The sequence below is a fragment of the Phocoena phocoena genome, chromosome 7 (genome assembly GCF_963924675.1).
Source record: "Phocoena phocoena chromosome 7, mPhoPho1.1, whole genome shotgun sequence".
Classification (NCBI taxonomy): domain Eukaryota; kingdom Metazoa; phylum Chordata; class Mammalia; order Artiodactyla; family Phocoenidae; genus Phocoena; species Phocoena phocoena.
In genome coordinates, this window is record NC_089225.1 from 107367238 (window position 1) to 107388406 (window position 21169).

The window sequence follows — 21169 nt, forward strand, 5'->3', positions numbered from 1 at the left end:
ACTTTCCCCGGCCGGGGCCGCCCTGGAGGTCTGAGGCTGCAAACGCGGCGGGGGAACCTAGTGTGGGCGGAACTCGAATGCAGCGGCGGGAGGCTTCCGGGGGAGCCGCAAGGGCAACGGGTCGGCGGAGGCAGAAAAGCGTCGGACGCCGGGCCGATCATGGACGCTTGACAACCTGCGGGCAGGCGCCGGGAGGCCAAGCCAGCGACCGAGAGGACGGAGAGGCGGCGAGGACAGGTAGGGGCCGGCGAGAGGGTGGGGCTCGGCGTGCCAGGTTCGTCTGGGCCGTCAGGCTTAGCGCCAGCCGTGGGAAAAGCCCTCGGCCACACCGCCCCGCCCCCGCTCCGGGGAGCGCGACCCGTGGCTCATCACCCTGCACCCGCGGCTCTGCTTGGAACACGCCACCCACCCTGAAGTCCACCCCAGTCCGCGACTCTCAGCATCCGCATCGCGGTTGCTCTCGCTTCCCCACCCGTAAAGGCTGCTCCTTTGCCCCTCTGCCGTCCATCAAAATAGCGCCTCCCCCTAGGACGGGAATTCATTTCCCCTGAGTTCCTAGCCGCCTCCTCGGGCTCTCCCACTCCAGAAGAAAGCGATTATCGGCGCTTCCTCATCTCTTTGCCCCCGCGGGCTTTGCTCCTTAGGCCGAGGATTTTTTGAGGGACCGAAGTTCTGTCCGTTTTTCTACCCCTTCTCCATCTCCACGCCCTGTCATTCAATGTGTTCGCACGTGTCCACTTGGAAGGAGGTTGTTTTTCCTCTCCTAACCATCACCTTCCCCCGACATCTCCTTCCTACCCTCTCCCCCCAGTTTCCCCTTCCCTCAGCAACCTTTATTCCCTAGCACTTCATTTTTGCTGTTTCCGACAAGACCTTCTTAGGTAACCCTGGATGAAGCGACATACTTGATTTTGTAGTACTGTGAAAGGGCTGGCACTCTTGATGCCTGCCTCCAAAGGACAACTTAGTTTCTCTTGCCCGAAGCTAACCTTTTCTGATTTATTGTCTTTTTCACTGTACTATACTTATTCATTTTGTCACACTGCCCAGTATATTATCATTTTTTGAGGAGTAATCTTTTCTCATGGAGAACTCCTGTAGAATAGATACGCAGTGTGTGTGTTCACACACCCAGCTTGTAGTAAGTAGATTATACAGTTGAGGGACCCTCCTGTCCTAATGCCTTCAGATTATACAGTTGAGGGACCCTCCTGTCCTAATGCCTTCAGAGTGGCAATAGTATATCTTCATTGTTTTCTCAAATCTTTTTATTGTTTTCTTGAGATTTTGTACAAATTCTGAAGTCGTGTTTGGTAAAATGTCAAATATCAGTAGGAGGCCAAATAAAGGGATTTTCCTCATGGACTTACACAGCATGTATGTGTGTATTTTCTTAGTTTGAATATGTTGCTGCTTATCTTTCAAGATGATTTCCTCTTTTTCTATCTGATCAATGACTTATTTGATAAATGGGCCATCTTTCTTGTCTGCTTTTTGTCTTTCCTTATCTGTATCTGGCTATAGGTGGGATTCTAATGACACACCCAAGCTGTAACTGATTGCTTTTGCTTACATCTGCCGCCTCTGTGTTTTGGCAAGATTCTCTGCTTCTTAACCAGAGTCTAAAAATGAGGTAGATATATCTACCTCATTTTTAGACACCTACTGAGATACTCCTGTGTGTTTCTTTAGGTCCTGGTTAGGTTTAAGGGCTTAGAAGGTGCTGCCTTTGGCAAAGGGCCAGATGGAATGAAGTGGCTTTTACTAAATGTATTTCAAACCTCAGAATAAGGACAAAATCCGTTTAACTCCCAGTTAAACGCTACCCATCTCACAAAGTGAGATCTGGACTGAGGAGCTGTTTTTTCCTTTTTGAATACTGTAAAATTAAAGTATTCTGATGTCTGATCCAGCATTAAATAGGCATAGACTTTGCAAAGGAGAAGGAAGAATGAAATACTTTTCTTTGGACAGATCTCAAGACCAGAGAATGGCAGGTGAACAGAAACCCTCAAGTAACCTCCTGGAACAGTTTATCTTACTAGCCAAAGGTACCAGTGGCTCAGCCCTCACTGCTCTCATAAGCCAAGTTTTGGAGGCTCCTGGAGTATATGTCTTCGGAGAACTGCTGGAGCTGGCCAATGTGCAGGAGGTAAGAACAGTTTCTAAACAATTTTTCTATCTTCTTTGTTCTCAGCCTTCCTGTGATTCTCCAGGTTTCCAAGGAATTTCTGTGCTGAAGCATTGTGGACCCATGAGATATCCTTTTGAGGAATTGGTGAGGCAGGGGAAGAGAGCAAGGATAATGTCCTGGGCTCCTTCTGGTCAATATTTTCATCTGAATTTGGGGCAAATCTTGATTGGGTTGCTAGTAATTTGAAAGATAGGGGAAAAAATCCAACTGAACCTGATGAATTAGAAAAGTAGAGTATAAGCATGGACTGATGTTTAACAGTCATTCTTAGGGACAAAAAACCTCCAGTGCAAATATAGACATTGAAAATTGGTCAGGTACATACATAGCAGAAAACGTTTGTTATTGAACATGAGATGGGCATGAATAAAGAATATATTGTTGGGCTTCCCTGGAGGCGCAGTGGTTAAGAATCCGTCTGCCAGTGCAGGGGACATGGGTTCGAGCCCTGGTCCAGGAAGATCCCACATGTCACAGCAACTAAGCCTGTATGCCACAACTAATGAGCCTGCGCTCTAGAGCCCACGAGCCACAACTACTGAGCCCGCGTGCCACAGTTACTGAAGCTGGCATGCCTAGAGTCCGTGCTCCACAACAAGAGAAGCCACCTCACCAAGAAGCCTGTGTGCTGCAATGAAGAGTAGCCCCTGCTTGCCACAACTAGAGAAAGCCTGTGCGCAGCAACGAAGACCCAAAGCAGCCAAAAATAAATAAATTTATTAAAAAAAAAAGAATATATTGTTCCTGTGAAAAGGGCAGTGTTGTGCTGAAGAAGGTGTGTAAAAAAGATATGACAGGGCTTCCCTGGTGGCGCAGTGGTTGAGAATCTGCCTGCCAATGCAGGGAACATGGGTTCGAGCCCTGGTCTGGGAAGATCCCACATGCCGCGGTGCAACTAGGCCCGTGAGCCGCAACTACTGAGCCTGCACGTCTGGAGCCTGTGCTCTGCAGCAAGAGAGGCAGCGATAGAGGCCCACGCACCGCGATGAAGAGTGGCCCCCGCTCGCCGCAACTAGAGAAAGCCCTCGCACAGAAATGAAGACCCAACACAGCCAAAAATAAAAAAAATTAAAAAAGATTCCACATCTTCCCCCAACGTTGGCAAAAAAAAAAAAAAAAAGATATGACATGAAAAGCTGGGAAGTGGTCCTTTTTGCTTTGTTTGCTTGTTTGATGTTGTTATTAAAACCTTGGGTATCACTTTGGTTGTTGTGCCTTAAAAATGAGAAGATCTGGTGGAAGAGTAACCAGGTGGAACAGACATGTAAAGCAACCTATACTTTTTCAACCTCTACTTCCCATTTTGGATATTTTTATATTTATTGATTGATACTTTTATATTGATTGATCGAAAAATCTGGTGACATCTTTTTACTTTGGAGGATGTGCTCAGGAGCTCTTGGTAGGGTGCGTTGGCTTCCTCTTCACCATCACAGCTTCTTCCTGGCTGCCCAGGGTGGTGCCTGCTCTGCTGACGGCCACCATGTGCAGATCTGGGCAGTACTTGTTCTTGAGGATCATGTGCACGATGCTACTGAGCGTCGCCCAGGCATTCTTGTTGACGGTGGTCCGCACATATGGGGTGGCTGACTTTTGCTGGCCAGTTCTTTTCTTCATGACACTAGGACACCTTTGCCATTGGCTGCCGGCTCCATGCCTGTAGCCCTGCTGTGAATCAGCCTGCTGTAGCAGAAGGAGTATGGGTCTTCACGTTACTGGACTTGCTGCTGTACATCTGCTTATTCCTCTTGGTTAGTAAACTTGAGCAGTTCCCCATGATCATCCATTGCAGATGTGTGGATGTAGCATCATTTCCTCTCCCTGCAACAGCTGGAAACAGGAAGACCTAGTTTTATTTATTTATTTATTTTTTTGCGGTACGCGGGCCTCTCACTGTTGTGGCCTCTCCCGTTGCGGAGCACAGGCTCCGGACGCGCATGCTCAGCGGCCATGGCTCACGGGCCCAGCCGCTCCGCAGCATGTGGGATCCTCTTGGACCGGGGCACGAACCCGCGTGCCCTGCATCGGCAGGTGGACTCTCAACCACTGCGCCACCAGGGAAGCCCCTGGTTTTATTTTTTAATTGTAAATTTTTATTTAATGTCAGCCTGGCTTGCTAGACTGTAAGCTCTGTGAGGGTAAGGTCAATTGTGCTCACCATTGTTTTCCTTAGAGCTTATTATGTAGCCTGACACACAGTAGGCTTTCAGTAAAAATTTAATTACCAGAGATAGAAAAGGAATCCTGTGAGGGAAATTTAAGAAAACTGAGTTGTTTTTTTTAATAGGCTTTATTTCTTTAGAGCAGTTTTAGATTCACAGCAAAGTTGAGAGGAAGGTACAGAGAGTTCTAATATACCTTGTGCTCTTATACATGAATAGCCTGCCCCATTACCAATACCCGCCACCAGTGTGGAGCTACACTGGAACGTCATTATCACCCAAAGACCATAGTTTACATTAGGGATCACACTTGGTGTTTTATAGTCTGTGGGTTTAGACAAATGTATAATGACATGTCCCATTACAGTATCATACAGAGTATTTGACTGCCCTAAAAGTCCTCTGTTCTGCCTCTTCATCCCTTCCTCCCCTCTAATCCCTGGCCACTGATCTTTTTACTTCTTTCAGAATGTTGTGTAGTTGGAATCATACATATGGAGCCTTTTCAGATTGGCTTCTTTCACTTAGTAATATTGCATTTCAATTTCCTCCCTGCTCTTTCATGGCTTGGTAGCTCATCATTTTTCAAAAGAAGAGATGACCAAAGGGTAGTGTGTTTCTTCAAGTTTGTGAAAAGCCTGAATGAATATGCCAGGTGGTGGTTTCATATGGAAGTTTGGGTAAGAGGAGAAGGATGAAAATTAAAGCCAGAAAGACCTTGTTGACTTAGGCCAGTGGGAGAAATTTTGGAGTGTCTGCTTTAGAGAAAATAGTCTTTTATGGCTAGTTTTGTAATCGTCTGTCTGAAAAGTGGGGGCTAGATTTGATGGTCTCTTCCACTTACGATTCAGGGCCTCAGGAGATTCTCGGGAACCTGGGACAGTTGGCTGGGGTATTCAGAGGCTAGAGTTCTCGTTGGAGTGCTTAGCAAATCACCCTTATCTTCCCATAGTTTGTTTTTTTCCATATGTGAGCTGGGAATAAGCTAGCTGCCTTTCAGTGGTCAGAAATTACAGACGTAGTTTTTGGAAGCTTTTTTTAAAAGATGGTTAAAATCAAGTGGTATTGTTAGTGTCCACAGAATACCACGTGGTTCCTGTTTAGACTTTATTGAGTTTGGTAAATTGGAAGAGTAACAGGTAGATATTTGTGAGTAAGGGAGACACCCAGTTACAGTAAGTGGCAGCAGAGCAGAGTAGAGCAGTTCCTGGCAGAACAGTATCTCTTTCGTTTTTCTTCTCCAGATGACGCTTTGCCATTAGCATTAGCGAGGAATAAGTAATTCTAATGAAAACTTTTATTTGGGGCTGGTATCCTGGTTTCCTGTCGCAGCTGGGCTGTTCTGTCATGCCTTATGCTGTGCTAATCTCCAGCATTCACAGTCCACATGTAGTCCTGAAGCTTGGAGTCAACCCTACACTTTTTTCAGTTTGGATTGATAGTGGCTTGTGCTGTACCCGCCAAGCTGGTATATTGACAAGGCTGCTCCAGTCTGTTTTTTTTTAAACTTATTTATTTGATTTATTTTTGGCTGTGTTGGGTCTTTGTTGCTGTGCACGGGTCTTTCCCTAGTTGTGGAGAGCGAGGGCTACTGTTCGTTGCAGTGCGCGGGGTTCTCATTGCAGTGGCTTCTCTTGATGTGGAGCACAGGCTCTAGGCGCGCGGGCTCAGTAGTTGTTGTGCATGGGTTCTAGAGTGCAGGCTCAGTAGTTGTGGCGCACGGGCTTAGTGCTCCGTGGTATGTGGGATCTTCCCGGCCCAGGAGTTGAACCCGTGTCCCCTGCATTGGCAGGCGGATTCTTAACCACTGTGCCACCAGGGAAGTCCCTCCAGTCTGTTTTTTTTTTTTTTTTTTTTTTTTTTTGCGGTACGCGGGCCTCTCACTGTTGTGGCCTCTCCGGTTGCGGAGCACAGGCTCCGGACGCGCAGGCTCAGCGGCCATGGCTCACGGGACCAGCCGCTCTGCGGCATGTGGGATCTTCCCGGACCGGGGCACGAACCCATGTCCCCTGCATCGGCAGGCGGACTCTCAACCACTGCGCCACCAGGGAAGCCCCCCTCCAGTCTGTTTTGATGGCAGGGGAATCCTGAGCAATCCTGAACTGCTCCCAGTGCTTACTGCTTTGTGTGTGTGTGCGTCTGTGTGACAAAAGTAGCTCCTGGGCATGCTCTGTGCAGTATAAAGCATGTATTCCTGAGAGAGAAAAATTAAACTTGGGGCCTTATTTATTTTTTCCCGAAGACTCGAAGAGTTGGGAGGGACCTCAGGGACCAAGCAATAAAACCAGAACTGTGGCATGTGATCACCTGCCCTCTTCTTGAACACTGCAGTGATTGGTAGCTCGGTCTGTGAACTGCTTTTTCTTTTCCTCCTCAGCTTGCAGAAGGAGGTAATGCTGCTTATTTGCAGTTGCTGAATCTGTTTGCCTATGGAACATACCCAGATTACATAGGTGAGTTGGTTAAGATCCTCCAAAGACTTTTCTTAATTTTTGTTGCTCTGTCTGGATATGTTGCCTTCATGAGGGTCACTGAGGTCTGGGATATAAAACATGGGGTGGTATCTTCCTAACCTGGCTGTTTCTCATTTTACTGTGCTCTGTAAGTGACCTCCCATGAGGACTTTCGTTCCCACCTTTTATTTCCCAGTGGGTAAATGGGGACTATGTTTATGCTCATCCATAAACATAGCGCTTGTTTATTTTCCAGATGAGATTCTTGAGGACTGGTGTTTGTAGAACACTTGGAGTGTTGTGAAATGTCAGAATACTTTGTAAAGTATTTAAGCGTTGTAAATATTATCTAAATACTATCAGCATATTGAAGAAAGTTTGGAAAACAGGGAAGAAAGTCACGTGTACTCCCATTAAACTACTGTTAGCATTATGGTGCTGGGCTTTTCTTCCTTGGGCTTGTGCTTTCTGATATGTAGGTGTAAGTAGATTATGTATACCATTTTATATCTTGCTTTATTCACTTATCTCATAGGCATTTATCCATGTTTTAAGTCTTTGTAGTCATTTTTAATGTTCCATAATCGAATAATCTACTCACCCCATTCTCTTTTGTGGATCATTTGAGTCATTGTATTGATAAATTAGAATCTTAAATGTCAGGAGCGAGGAGCATGAATGTCCAAACACTAACCTACCTTCCACCCAAGCCATTTTTGTCTGGTTTCCCTAGTTTATTTTAGTGATAATGACAGAGGCCTGGCAGTTTTTTTTAGTGGTATGACTCAGGGTCTTCTCTGCTATGTCCTCGACTTCCCCTTTTTTCTCATTTTCTTTCTCCATGGTCACTTCTACTTACTCGGTGCTGCTGCCAGACTGGACAGTTAGCCACTTGCCAGCTTTTTCTGACCTTCACTTTGTTCCAGTGTGTGTATCCTTTGTTTCCATCCTCACTAAAGAGCAGCATTTTATAGACTCTAGAACCAGGATTCTTTTTTTTTTTTTTAGAACTAGGATTCTTGCATTATATTCTGTGTCCACTTCAATAGTTGTGTGTTCTTTGGTAAATTAAATGGTCTTCTGTACCTCAGTCTCCTTATCTGTAAAATGGGAGTAATAAAAAGGTCCACAATCCCTTATCTGCACTTCTTGGGCTAGATGTTTCATAATTTAGAATTTTGGGGACTTTAAAAAGGTAATATGATGCATATACTTTTTTATGTAACACCCTCGAGAGATGTGGGTGGCACTGGTAGTCAATCACATTCACAGTTTTGCAGCAAAATAAATGAATATTCACAACAAGTGGGATAAAAAGCCTAACTCAATTTAGGTCATGATTTGCCACCAAATGAATTTCAGCACCGTGCTCAAGGGAGAAAAAGCAGTGTGGATTCACCTTTTTGGAATCCAGCATTATGGATAAGGAATTGAAGACATTTGGAATCTGTCTTGTGGGGCTGTTGTGAGGACTAACTGGATGTGTGTGTATATGAATGGATCTGTGTGTGCACTTACACTAAGTAAAGCTTGCCATGTACGTTGCCTTGGCTGGTGCCATTGCTGTTGCTATTATTGTTATTGCTAAAGTTTTGCCTGTCCTTCAAGGATCATCTCATAGTCCACCTTTCTTTCTTTTTGTCTCCTGTACCTCCCCAGTTCCCCAGTGTGACTGCACTCACTTGCACTCTCTCTTTTTTCTCTCCCCCTCTCTCTGTTTCCCTTTCTGCCTCTCCCCCACCTCCTCACCCTCTTGTTCTCTTCTGGTAGTTTGTATCTTTCTTCTGGTAGTTCTCTTGCATTTGTAGCTGTTGAAACATTGGATGGTAAGACTGAGGACAAGTCCAGGGCCATCGAGTTGCACAACTCTGGGTGGTAGTTGGTGCTCCTGGAGTTGCGGAGTGTAGTAGCCCTGACAAGCCCCGTCTCTTCCCCTTGAATCACTTAAGACAGTGCATTGCACATAACAGAGGCTCAGTGAAGACATGTTGAAAATAGTACTCCAGTAAGAGAATTGTCATGTCGTTTCGTGCACTCATGCCTGGCTTCTTAGGAGACTAAGGTTCTTGTGTGTAGAGATTCAGTTTTGTCTTCTTTGGTAGCACATGGTATTTCAGAGAAGATGGGAGGTGCTTATGGAACATTTGCCTAGTGAATAAGTGCAGAGTCATGACAGTGATTCAATAGCAGGTTTGATGTGGGGAGTTGGTGTGCTTATTCCATGAAGAAATCCTAATTTTATTTTGTGTCTTGATTTTTGTGGTGGGTGGGACTGAGCAGCCAACAAGGAGAGCCTGCCAGAACTGAGCACAGCTCAGCAGAACAAGCTGAAACACCTTACCATCGTGAGCTTGGCGTCAAGGATGAAGGTACGGTCCAAACCCTTTCCTGTCTTCCTCCTTACCTCGAGGCAGGTGTCGCATTGGCATCAGGGTGGGAACTCCCAGCTACACACAGTAGAGTTGCATCATAAATGCATAAAATTTGCCTGGCAAAGGACAAAAGAGAAAAACATAACAGTTAAAATAGTGTAGATAATTACTCACCATTCCATTTAGGAAAAGTATGCCCAGGAGTGATTGTGAATCAGCAGGTCTCAGTTCTGGCATGCCGTGGTACCCCACGTGCTGTGAGCATTTTGCCATGCTTAAAGGAGACTGCTGTTTCAAGAGACAGATTTTTCAAACAGCAAGGCATCTCAAGGCAAGTTAACTGCTTCAGCTGTTGCTCAGTGCACAGTGAACTGTTCCCATGCTGGAGGAAAAACTTGCTATGTTGAACTTACTCAGAGATAGATTTTTTAATATGCTGCCTTCCTCTGGGGATTTTCAAGGTTAATTATACTTATTGGAATTTTTGCCTTCTATGCTAACTTCTCACCCTAACCTTCTGTAAGATACCAGTCCACTATATCTCTGAGTTCTTCTTTTTAGAAGAAGACATGCAACCAACTGCTCATAGCCATTAACAAAGAAGATCCAGGTTTGATTAATTTATAGTTGATTTGTGGCTCTCTGCCCAATCCCAGCCTAAATGTCTATAAGTTTTTGTGGGGCTGTGCCTTTGAAAAAGTTTGCTTTTTGCATTTCCCCCCTGTGATTGAGCTGGAGAGATGTATATTTGTTCTTGGATTGCTGTTTCACGTGATAAAATTATTTTATCTGGCCTAATCACAAATTTCTGATTCTCAGCTGGGCACTTCAGGTGGGAGGCCTATTTTGTTAGGAAATGAGGACCTGAATTTTTTTTTTGTCCTGATCATGAACTTCTCAAGTGTAGCAAAGAGTAGGAGCGACTTTTTCCCTCGTTTCTGCAACCTGTCTTTCTTTTTTTTTTTTAACATCTTTATTGGAGTATAATTGCTTTACAATGTTGTGTTAGTTTCTGCTGTACAGCAAAGTGAATCAGCTATACATATACTTATATCCCCATATCTCCTCCCTCTTGCGTCTCCCTCCCACCCTCCGTATCCCATGCCTCTAGGTGGTCACAAAGCACCGAGCTGATCTTGCTATGCGGCTGCTTCCCACTAGCTATCTGTTTTACATTTGGTAGTGTGTATATTTCCATGCCACCTTCTCACTTTGTCCCAGCTTACCCTTACCCCTCCCCGTGTCCTCAAGTCCATTCTCTAGCTCTGCATCTTTATTCCTGTCCTGCCCTTAGGTTCTTCAGAACCATTTTTTTTTTTTTTAGATTCCATACATATGTGTTAGCATATGGTATTTGTTTTTCTCTTTCTTACTTACTTCACTCTGTATGACAGTCTCTAGGTCCATCCACCTCACTACAAATAACTCAATTTCGTTTCTTTTTTATGGCTGAATAATATTCCATTGTATATATGTGCCACGTTTTCTTTATCCACTCATCTGTCGCTGGACACTTAAGTTGCTTCCACGTCCTGGCTATTGTAAATAGAGCTGCAGTGAACATTGTGGTACATGACTCTTTGAATTATGGTTTTCTCAGGGTATATGCCCAGTAGTGGGATTGCTGGGTTGTGTGGTAGTTCTATTTTTAGTTTTTTTAAGGAACCTCCATACTGTTCTCCATAGTGGCTGTATCAATTTACATTCCCACCAGCAGTGCAAGAGGGTACCCTTTTCTCCAAACCCTCTCCAGCATTTATTGTTTGTAGATTTTTTGATGATGGCCATTCTGACTGGTGTGAGGTGATACCTCATTGTAGTTTTGATTTGCATTTCTCTAATGATTACTGATGTTGAGCATCCTTTCATGTGTTTGTTGGCAGTCTGTATATCTTCTTTGGAGAAATGTCTATTTAGGTCTTCTGCCCATTTTGGATTGGGTTGTTTGTTTTTTTGCTATTGAGCTGCATGAGCTGCTTGTATATTTTGGAGATTAATCGTTTGTCCAACCTGTCATTCTAAGCCCCTGTACCAACCCTGGATTTCAGACCTTTAGTCATAGAAAACCCCCCAGGTATGTTTGCCCTCTTCTCCTCATACATCTTCCTCCTGTTTCTGCAGATTTGATTGCTGTGTTAATTTTCAAACTAATAGTGATGTGTCATAGGATTTACAGAAAACTGGTATTTAGATATCCAGTTGTCTTGGAGTCGTGCCAAATGTTGGTACAGTCCATTACAGGACTACTGTTGGGGAATTGACATTGGTTGTCAGAGACCAAGAAAACATGTAAACTTCAGGATGACCTTTGAGCTTGCAGTATCCACTGGCCACCTGTAGGTGGATGCATTAGACTGTAAGATTTTTAATTGTGCTCTGCTGGGCAAGCAGCCAGTTTGTGTGTCCAGTGTCTGAGATTCTTTGGAGTTTTTTTTGATGATCTGGCGTCTTATACAAATTCTGCCAGCTTCCAAAAGGCAGCAGAGTGCCAGATACTGAGGATATCCCTTTTTCCTCTAGAAAGAGTCTTTGGGATCTCTAAGAGTGTGCTTCAGAGCATGAAAGCTGGAAGCTGAGCAAAGTCCAGGAGGCAGGGGTTGGAGGAGAACACATTCCTAGATGCTGTGGGTCTTGTTTGGATCCCACAGGTCTCAGCTCATTTATCCATCTCTTGTTGCCATAGATGTTAATAATTACCACTAGACTGCATTTCCCAAAGCCCTGAGGCATATGTTGGCTATCTGAGTAATAACTTGAATTTTCTTTAATGTTTACCAATGGTTTTTGTAAACATCGCATGTACCTTATCTATAGTGTATCCCCTACTCCGTGCTGCTGAAGGACCTGGAGATGCGGAATCTCCGGGAACTGGAAGACCTCATCATCGAGGCTGTCTACACTGATATCATCCAGGGCAAGCTGGATCAGCGAAACCAGCTGCTAGAAGTGGATTTCTGCATTGGCCGTGACATCCGAAAGAAAGATATCAATAATATTGTCAAGACCTTGCATGAATGGTGAGGCTCAAAGAAGGAGGTGCCCCCCTCTTTAGGGAGGGGATACCTAGCATGCCCTCTATGCCTCTGTTTGGGGAAATGTGGTCTCCAGGTATCAGCTGGGGCTGCCTGGGAGCTGGGGCCTTGGGACAGCAAGCTAGGGAGTGGGGCTGCATTTGTGACTACAGCTGTGTGGCAGTAGGAATCACTTCAGGCTTCCTAGTGCCATGGTTGTAAAATAGTTCTTGTCCTATGCAGTTGGGGGCTATTTAGTAGCAGGCTGTAAAATGCCCAGAGTTGGCAGGTGGAGCCTCTGAAGCCTCGCTGTGTGACACTGATCCTGTGCTTTGCAGACTCACCCTCAGTGTTTGACCAAGCTTGGGAATTAGTGTTGGTAAGATTCTTTGGATAAGAGAACCAAGTTCGGCATCAGTAACATTGGGCTAGTGTTTGTAAAACATTGTGAAGGATATTAAAGACAAGGAATGGGTTATTCTAAGTTGGAACACAGACTCATATACAGAATATTTGATAACCATATTCTGGTATATGAAAGGAAGTGGAACATTTGCATGTACTCCATTTTAATGGAATTTGATGTTCGCAAGAGCTGTTGCACGTTCTACACGGATTTGTCATGGTGTGATTCAAGACTGAGTTGTGAAGGAGGACCAGGGTGAGAGTATAATTGGAGGTGAGGAGAGTGTGTTCCCAGGCGGCACATGGCACGTCGGAGGCCATGAATCAGAGTAGGCAGACTGTGCAGAGGGCTGGGGTTCATTTTGTCTTTAAACAGACTGACTCTCTGGCTTAGCCTCTAGGGGTGTGTATCCAGGGATGTACAGACTGACTCTCTGGCTTAGCCTCTAGGGGTGTGTATCCAGGGATGTACAGCCCAGCTTTGACCCTCTGGGGGTCCACAGCCCCCTAAGTTTCCCTCACTTCAGCTACTGTTGGATCCCCAGGCATGTACTTGCCCACCGTTTACCCCAGGTTCTGTCCCAAGTGTGACTCCAGACCCCTTCCCTTTACAACATCTGACACAAGCAGGAACTTTCAAAAGATTTTAAGACGGTGAAGTCAGACTAAATGGGAAATAAACTTAGAAAACACCCCTAACATGAAAATGGTCTGGCATACAAAATCTAGGTTTCCAGTCCCACTAAAGTTGGCTGTCTTTTCCCGTTTTTGAGATGACTGACACCGTCTTTCACCTCCACAGTCTGGCTTCAACGTGTTTGCATCCAGAGGGCCTATTCTAGCCCCCATTCCAGGAGGTTTACTAGTACGAATTCCTACAACTTGTTTTTATGCATTGGAGTTAGATTTGAAACAAAATTGGTATGTAGAGTGGCACCACAAATACGCAGAATGTTCCCAACTGTTGACTCTAAAGTGGAGGGTATGTGGCTATTTATTGTACTATACCTTCAACTTTTTTTTTAACGTATTAAAATTTTCAAAATAAAAAGTGCAGAAAATGATATAATGAGGAGGGGGTGGCAGTTGGGAAGTAACACACTTCTGAGAAAAAGGGCAATCTTCAAAATAGGATGCTTTTAGAAAGTAAATTTTTCTGTTGAGAAAGCTGATTGATCAGTGCCATCTGTGAAGTCCCTCCTAATTCCTTTAATTGCACAGTCCGCGAAGCCTTCCCATGGGATACAAAGGTTGGAAATTAAAGCTGTATGCTAAGAAACCACCCCACATCGTCCATGTTTGTTTCCATATGCCCTATGTTATGTATTCAGAAACACCTGTCTTTTGGAAGGAGTGAAGGGGCAAGAGCCCTGGCAGACGGAGTGTTACAGGAAGTCTCTAAGGAATCAGGGAGGGAGATTTGGGAGGCTGCAGGACAACTACCAGGCTTTTCTGGGGCTCAGGGCTGGTTATCTCTTATATAGGTGCGATGGCTGCGAGGCAGTCCTGCTGGGCATCGAGCAGCAAGTTCTGAGAGCCAACCAGTACAAGGAGAACCACAGCCGAACTCAGCAGCAGGTAGAGGCTGAGGTGAGGAAGAGAACGCCTGTCCCCACTCCAGGGTATCCCTGTTTGTCCCTTGTCTTGTGATCTTGGCATAGATGAAACAGCACTCACTCGCTTGTGGGCACTGGGTGAGGTGCTGGGGTAGAGGTGAGTGTGACCCAGGCACTCCTCTTGGTGCTGTCCGTCTCGTTTCTGATTCCTGGTCACCAGAGCGTGAGCGGGCTCGGAGAGCGGAATGTTGTAATTCCTCAGTTTACACGCACTTTGCAGCTGTAGAGCAAAAGAAACGAGTTTGGGGATGGGTCTTAAAGATGGATGGAGGGATGGTGGTTACCAGGCGGGGCAGAGGGCGGGGTGCGGCTGGGCTGGGGCACATGGGGCTTCAAGGCCCCGGTGCTGCTCTGCCTCTTAAGTCGTGTGGTGGGTGCACAGTGTTCCTTGTATTCTTCTCTAATCTGTATGTGTATGTTGTAACCTTTTAAAATGCATGATATGTTTCATCTTGAAAAAGGAAAAAAGGGAAAAGATTTGGTGGATGAAATGCAGGTGAAGATAAAAGTGTGTGATTGTGGTGTTAGACGCCTGGTTGTTCAGGACATTTTTAGCCTCTGGGAGAGACGCAGGCTCCAGCCCTTGAGTTAGTGGGCGTTTGTCTGCCTATAGCCTGGACACCTGTGGAGCCATCTCCCAATTTGTTTGGAGCCCTGAAGATCAGAATTTTAGCACTGAAAGTCCTTTTCTAGCGTGATGGAGCTTGAAGCATTAATGGTATTTAATGAATTTTAGAAGTCAGGTATCCTAGAGTGTAGCAGAATGGGACCCAGAGTTACAGCTAAGGAACATAAGAAATAAGTAGTTGTGCCTTTCTAAGGGGGATTTGTAAAATTTGAAGATTTCCCCTGCTCTGTTGTATGTACTCCTTGAAAATAAAACGTGGTCTTTGTAAGCCCAGCTCCTTGTCCCATGCCTAATGAGCACATAATAGGCGCTCAAATGAGTGTTTCTATTTCAGGCACACCCGATAAGTGTCAGTGGAGTGCTGAACACTGCTTTCATGAACTAGAGTGCATTTATTTCAGATACACACATCCCTGTATATATATGCATACCTACTCTGTGAATGTTCCATCCACTGTAAATTTTTAACTCTACTTCTAGCCAAAGAAGTGTGAACTATATTTAATTTAGCATTAGTCAAAGACAGATGCAATTAGGAAAGTAAGCCTGCAGCTTCTCTAACAAGCTCTGTGATCCCCTTCTTGAATATTTTGGTCTCTTCTCTGACCTGGGATTGATGTCTGAGCAAAGTAGGACAGTATTCACTGATTCTTCCCTGTACATCAAACCCTGGAAACAGTAGATTTGCAGGTGAAACGCCCACCTGACCTGGGATAGCCTGAAACACTCTTAAACCTGGTTGGTGGCCCAGGAGGAGGAGTCTGATCGCTACTGGCTGCCCCATTGTGCTTGGACTGTTGCTAATTGTGTGGCAGGTGGTGGGCTTGACTGTGGTCGTTTGCAAAACTGAATGATACTAGTTTTAGAATTTTGAATGGCTCAAGTTTATTTCCAGAAAAAATAGCATCTGATGAAAGAAGACACTGCCTAATGTTGAGGCACGACCAATATGTAGACAGCGGTGTGAGCTCCCTAGATTATGGTTATTAAATGAGAGCCAGCACACATGGATTAGCTCTCAGTGGCCCACTGCTGGAAAACACAGCTGGCAGAGCCTGATGCTGCCACCAGGTGGCAGTAAGGATTTGATTAAGTTTGAGAGAAAGAAATTTGAGGAAACCTCCAAGGTCACCTCCACTACCAATTAAAACAGTTTACTAATTTAATAATCTTCTAGGAAATCTAGAACAGACAAGTATGAGAAGAGTGGGAGCGTGGTCAAAGCCCAGAGCCTTGACAGTTTTTCCATTCACAAATGCATGATCTGGCTACGATGTGTAGGATGCTGACCGTCCCCCGGCTGAAGGCACGTGGAAGGTGGTCACTAAATATTTGTTGACTTGAAAATAAAACAGATCTACTACAAACACAGCTGTAATTCTGTCCTATTCTGCTTGTATTTATGCTTCCGTTACTCTTGACTTAACTTTTTTTTTTTTTTTTTGTGGTATGCGGGCCTCTCACTGTTGTGGCCTCTCCCGTTGCGGAGCACAGGCTCCAGACGCGCAGGCTCAGCGGCCATGGCTCACGGGCCCAGCTGCTCCGCGGCATGTGGGATCTTCCCGGACTGGGGCACGAACCCATGTCCCCTGCATCGGCAGGCGGACTCTCAACCACTGTGCCACCAGGGAAGCCCTTGACTTAACTTTTATAGTCATTTTCTCAACTGAGTTGATCTTTTCTTTATTTGTCCTTAAGTTGGATTGCTTGTTCCCAGAGGGGAAAACTTGACGTTTTTCTCCCAAAATCTTATAACAGCAGCTATCTTCTGTTGAGTATTAGCTTTAAGAGTCTTCCCTCTTAACGAAGTCAGCCCTATCACAAAGTGCCTAAGAATATTCTCTCTTTTTAGTTTTTCACAGAAATAGTGCATAATTAGTTACAATTCCAGCATACCTGGAGGAGATAGAACAATAACATTATGAGCTGTGTCATTACCTCTGAGCAGATACTCTGGAGGGGAGGTAATGATCACCTCCACAAAGCACCTCCTCATTTACATTTGATTTTGGAGTGTATTTTTCTTTATATTTCAGTGTGCTTATAAGTCTGATATTCTCTGGAATGTCAATCTGTAGTTCTTGCTGCATTCACAAAATAGGCTGTGTTCCAGTCAGGTAGGTAATAGAGCATAACTGGACAAAGTAAGCTCTGTTTTTCTTTATGTAGAAAATGCCCCAGGAGTTAAGTTAGTGACAGATCTTGAGCCTGTTGGCTGTGTGGTGCGCCAAGAGTGTGCTTCTCGGTGCTTCCGGGAGTGCTTCTCTCCATCTCCCCGTTCTTCGCTTCTATGTAACCCTTTCCCCACTGTGCACTCTACTTCTGTTGTCTCCCTTTGCTCTGCCCCATAGCTCAAAGAGGTTTTCCTACCCTAAGACTCTCTTCTTTCTCCTTTTGCCTGAATATTTAAAGTCTCTAGTAGAACTAGGCTGTGATTTTGTTAGCAGGCACAGTCCCACCTGAAAATTCCTGAGGCCCATGATTTGAGGGGCTTGACAAACTCTAGGTCATCTGGGGTAATGGGATGGGGATGGCCTGCAAGCCAGACTACTCAAGGAAGAAAATAAGGATCAGGGGCATTTAGGCCAAAGAAGACAAGTCTGCGGGATATTAGTCGTCGTTTAAAGGGCGGCTCTGTGAAAGAGGAGTTAGACTTCTCAGGATTGTTTCTTGAAGCTGAGATGGGCTTAACTGGTGGACCTACATGAGTGGCCACTCTTGGGTCCCGGAAGGAGCTATCTGCAGGTAGACCTGCACAGCTATTACAAAAAGCTAGTTGACTCTTAACTCCCCTTTAACTATGAGAGTCTGTTATTGGCTCGGCAGTCTACTTTGTGAGTTCCCTGTGTTTAAAATGCTAACAATCAAACTGATGGAGCATGACATATCCATAATAGGGCCCACTGTGAGCCACGTCATCCCCCGCATCCAGGCTGAGGCCTTGTTTAAGTTAAAGGGCCTCATTTCTTAGGCTAAGAGACACTTGCCCAAGAAGCCCTCATTTTCCCTGTGGCGTGTTTACCTGACTGTGGAGGATTCAACTTCGTCAGTACGTAGTCTTACTGGAAGCTAGATGTGAACTCCTGAAACACAGAGGAGACACAGCACACAGGAGGCCACCATCTGAGGGTGAGAGGGCACTGCCAGGCAGTATAGGTTGAGGGGAGGCTAGTGGTCAGGACAGGTTTGTGGAAGAGGTAGGGTCAGAGGTGGCTAGCGAAGGAGGAGGCTTGCCCAGGCTGGAATAACAGGGTGCAGGAAAGGCAGCAAGGCAGAAGAAATGACTGCTTCTGGGTGTGAGGCCGGGGACTAGTGTGGCTCTAGTGGAGGGCACATGTTGTGGAAGGGAAGGAAGGTACAGGGTCTTGAGGGGCGGGTCAGAAGTGCAGAACAAACCAGGTTTTTCCTTGGGGTAAGCTCATTTCTTTTTCTGGCTTTCCAGGGTCACTGAGCACCTGAAATAATAGCTTGATAGTTTCTGTACGAAAAAGCTGCTTGAGGAGGTAAATAGGCATTTGAATGAATGCTTAGAAAACATATCAAACTGGACAAACCTTGTTATTTTATAAAGCAGTGATAACGAAGAAATCACATTTCTTAATCTCTCCCCCAAGGCCTTCAAAATACACTGAAGTGAAACAAAAATCTCTTTTATTTATTTATTTAAAAATTTTATTTGTTTATTTTTGGCTGCATTGGGTCTACTCTTCGTTGCGGTGCGCGGGCTTCTCATTGCAGTGGCTTCTTGATGCGGAGCATGGGCTCTAGGTACGTGGGCTTCAGTAGTTGTGGCTCGCGGGCTCTAGAGTGGAGGCTCAGTAGTTGTGGCGCACGGGCTTAGTTGCTCCGCGCCATGTGGGATCTTCCCAGACCAGGGCTCAAACCTGTGTCCCCTGTTAATTGAAGAAAGGAACGCTGAAAACAGTACTGTGGTCACATTTTTCTTTTACTACATTTTTCGTCATTTGTCACTTAGTTGGCTGAAGTTTATCCTCTAGTTGCTTATTCAAGAAGGGCTCGTGGGAATTCGGGAATTGTATTCCCAAAATTCTGGTGAAAATATCTGTGGTTTCATGTGTGAACAGTAATGAGCTGAGTATAGCATCTTGTGTCACCCTTTCTTTTTCTATGGCCATTTTTACCAGTGCTTTCTTTCACTTGCTGTGTTGTACCTTTTTGCCAAATGGTCCACTACCACTTGGCTTATTCCCCATTTTCAACCAAGAAAGCATTAGTTCCACTTTTTTGCTTGACTCATTTCCATGTATCTTCCATGAGCAGCCCCTGCTTGTTTCTCCTCATCTGAGTTTCTGAAGATAATCTCAGATTTTCTTGCAGAGGATTCTGGCTTCTTCCCTTGAGTGGCCCCCCTTATAGCGAGAACAAGTTGCAGTGAGTTTCTGGCGCTTACAAGCTGACCACACCAATTCTGTGTCTCCTTCCAGGTTACCAACATCAAGAAGACACTCAAAGCTACCGCGTCCTCCTCAGCTCAGGAGATGGAGCAACAGTTGGCTGAACGAGAGTGTCCCCCCCATGCTGAGCAGAGGCAGCCCACTAAGAAGATGTCCAAAGTGAAAGGTCTGGTCTCCAGCCGCCACTAGGGCCGGCTGGGGCAGCTGGCACTCACCAGGCCTGGGTCAGGTGGGGAGGGGACACCAAGGGCCTATTTCCTCCCCTCTCTACCTTCCATGAGTTCCAGACCTGCCCATCCCCTCACCAGCGCCTCCCCCCACATTGGTACTGTTCCAGAAGAACCATTAACTCCCTTCCCTCTCCCACTCCCTCTTCCCCAGTCGCTCCCTTCAGACTCAGGGGCTCCACGGATGCCATCCCAACAGGGCCAGACACTGCCCAGCTTCCCTCCAGGAGGTTCTTGTCTCTGTCTAAGGGCTTGTATCCCTCCTAGTTTTTCTTTTGCTTCGTGTCATTTTGTCAGGCTGGTCATAAGCTGGAAGCAGCTTTAACTGGCCCACAGGGATGACTGCGAAGGAGGCCCCTCTCTGAGTGACGGGAGGCACTCCTTCTCCAGCCCCATGTGCCACAGTGCCCACCATGGTGCAGGCGCTCTAGCCAGGTATCAGAATGCTTTGTTTTCCCTCTCCTGCCTTATCCCTTGTTGGCAGCTCAGATCAGGCCATGGAGGGATGTGATGCTGGGCTATGTTTACTAAACCTGCGGGTTTTCAGCCTCTTACGCCCAGCTCCAGTCTCTCATTAGTTGGGAGCACCGGGCTGTTAACCTCTGGAATCTGAGCACCCGTAGGGGTCGCTGCGGGTCTGCTGGGTGACGGAAGTTTCTTCCGGCTTGGTGTTCTCCGCTGGCCTCGCTCCCTGCTGCCTCTGACTACTCAGACTGGTTTTTGGTGTGAAGGCCCCGGCCGCCCACTGGGGCTGTCTGCCAACACTTGTTCTCCCGAGATGTTTAATTCTTCCCGGCTGCATCCGTGGTGGGGATGGTGGTGTTGAGGCCCCTCTATCTGGTGAAGGATCTGTTGCTGCTTCTGTTTCTTTCTTCCCACCCTCCCTGGCTGGTGACCCAGAGCCCTCTGATGATGGCATTCTCCTGGCAAGAGAAAAGGACTTGACTAGCCTTTCTGAACTTGAACAGTTTCAGGTTATATTTTAATTTTTTTTTTTTTTTTTTGTACAGGTTCTGATTCTAATACATTTCAACATGCTTTTTTCCCCCCTCGTGTCAATATTTGTTATAGACTAATCGCCGGGGAGTTTCACCTGGTTGGAGGGTGGGGTGTGTGTATGTGTGTGTGTGGTGGTGTTTTTTTTTAAGGGGAGGTGGAGGTTCTGGACTGATATTAAAGAGAGAAAAAGCACATTTTAGAAAACAAAATAAAAGTAGATTTAATGTATGTGACTGTGGAATGTGAGGTTGCATAGCTGGTAGATCTTGAGGGGCTAGAATTAGGGTGGTTCAGGGAAAATGTGATACTGTTTCAGTGCCATGGTTAAAAAATGGATTTCTCCTTTTTCCAAAATGTCCAACAGCTGCCTACCATTGATCAAATGTTAACAAAACACTCTTGTTTCCCTTTTTATGATTTATGTCCCCATATAACATTATGCCCAGCTGGAGGGTTTAATTCCCAAAGTATGTTTCATGAAACCCTTTGATAGATGCTCTGTGGAAAAGGGGTTCTGTTGTTAAATAAATTCGGCACATCCTGCATCCCATATCCTCACTGGAAATTCATTGTTAAGGTCTCAAAGAAGGCCTGGGGGAGGAAGCCTGTTCCCAACACTGATTTCACCACCAAATCCTTTTTTGGTAATATTTAGTGGAACACATTTTGGGGAAATTTTTGGAAACG

General features: G+C 45.6%; 1 protein-coding gene and 1 pseudogene across 3 annotated transcripts; one reads left to right on the forward strand and one right to left on the reverse strand.

Moving 5' to 3' along the window:
- Positions 1–77: 77 nt before the first annotated feature.
- COPS7B (COP9 signalosome subunit 7B) lies at positions 78–20529 on the forward strand. Of its 3 annotated transcripts, none has more exons than XM_065880307.1 (7): positions 78–247; positions 1975–2152; positions 6734–6809; positions 9090–9178; positions 11996–12198; positions 14082–14187; positions 19287–19445. In XM_065880307.1, the coding sequence occupies exons 1-7, from the start codon at positions 78–80 to the stop codon at positions 19443–19445; spliced, it is 981 nt and encodes a 326-aa protein (XP_065736379.1). The 3 variants fall into 3 exon arrangements, with proteins under 3 accessions (XP_065736379.1, XP_065736380.1, XP_065736381.1); XM_065880308.1 differs by having other exon boundaries at positions 145–237; positions 19287–20529; XM_065880309.1 differs by lacking the exons at positions 78–247; positions 6734–6809; positions 9090–9178 and having other exon boundaries at positions 1991–2152.
- Positions 3584–4628, reverse strand: LOC136125892 (large ribosomal subunit protein eL28 pseudogene; annotated as a pseudogene).
- Positions 20530–21169: the final 640 nt, after the last annotated feature.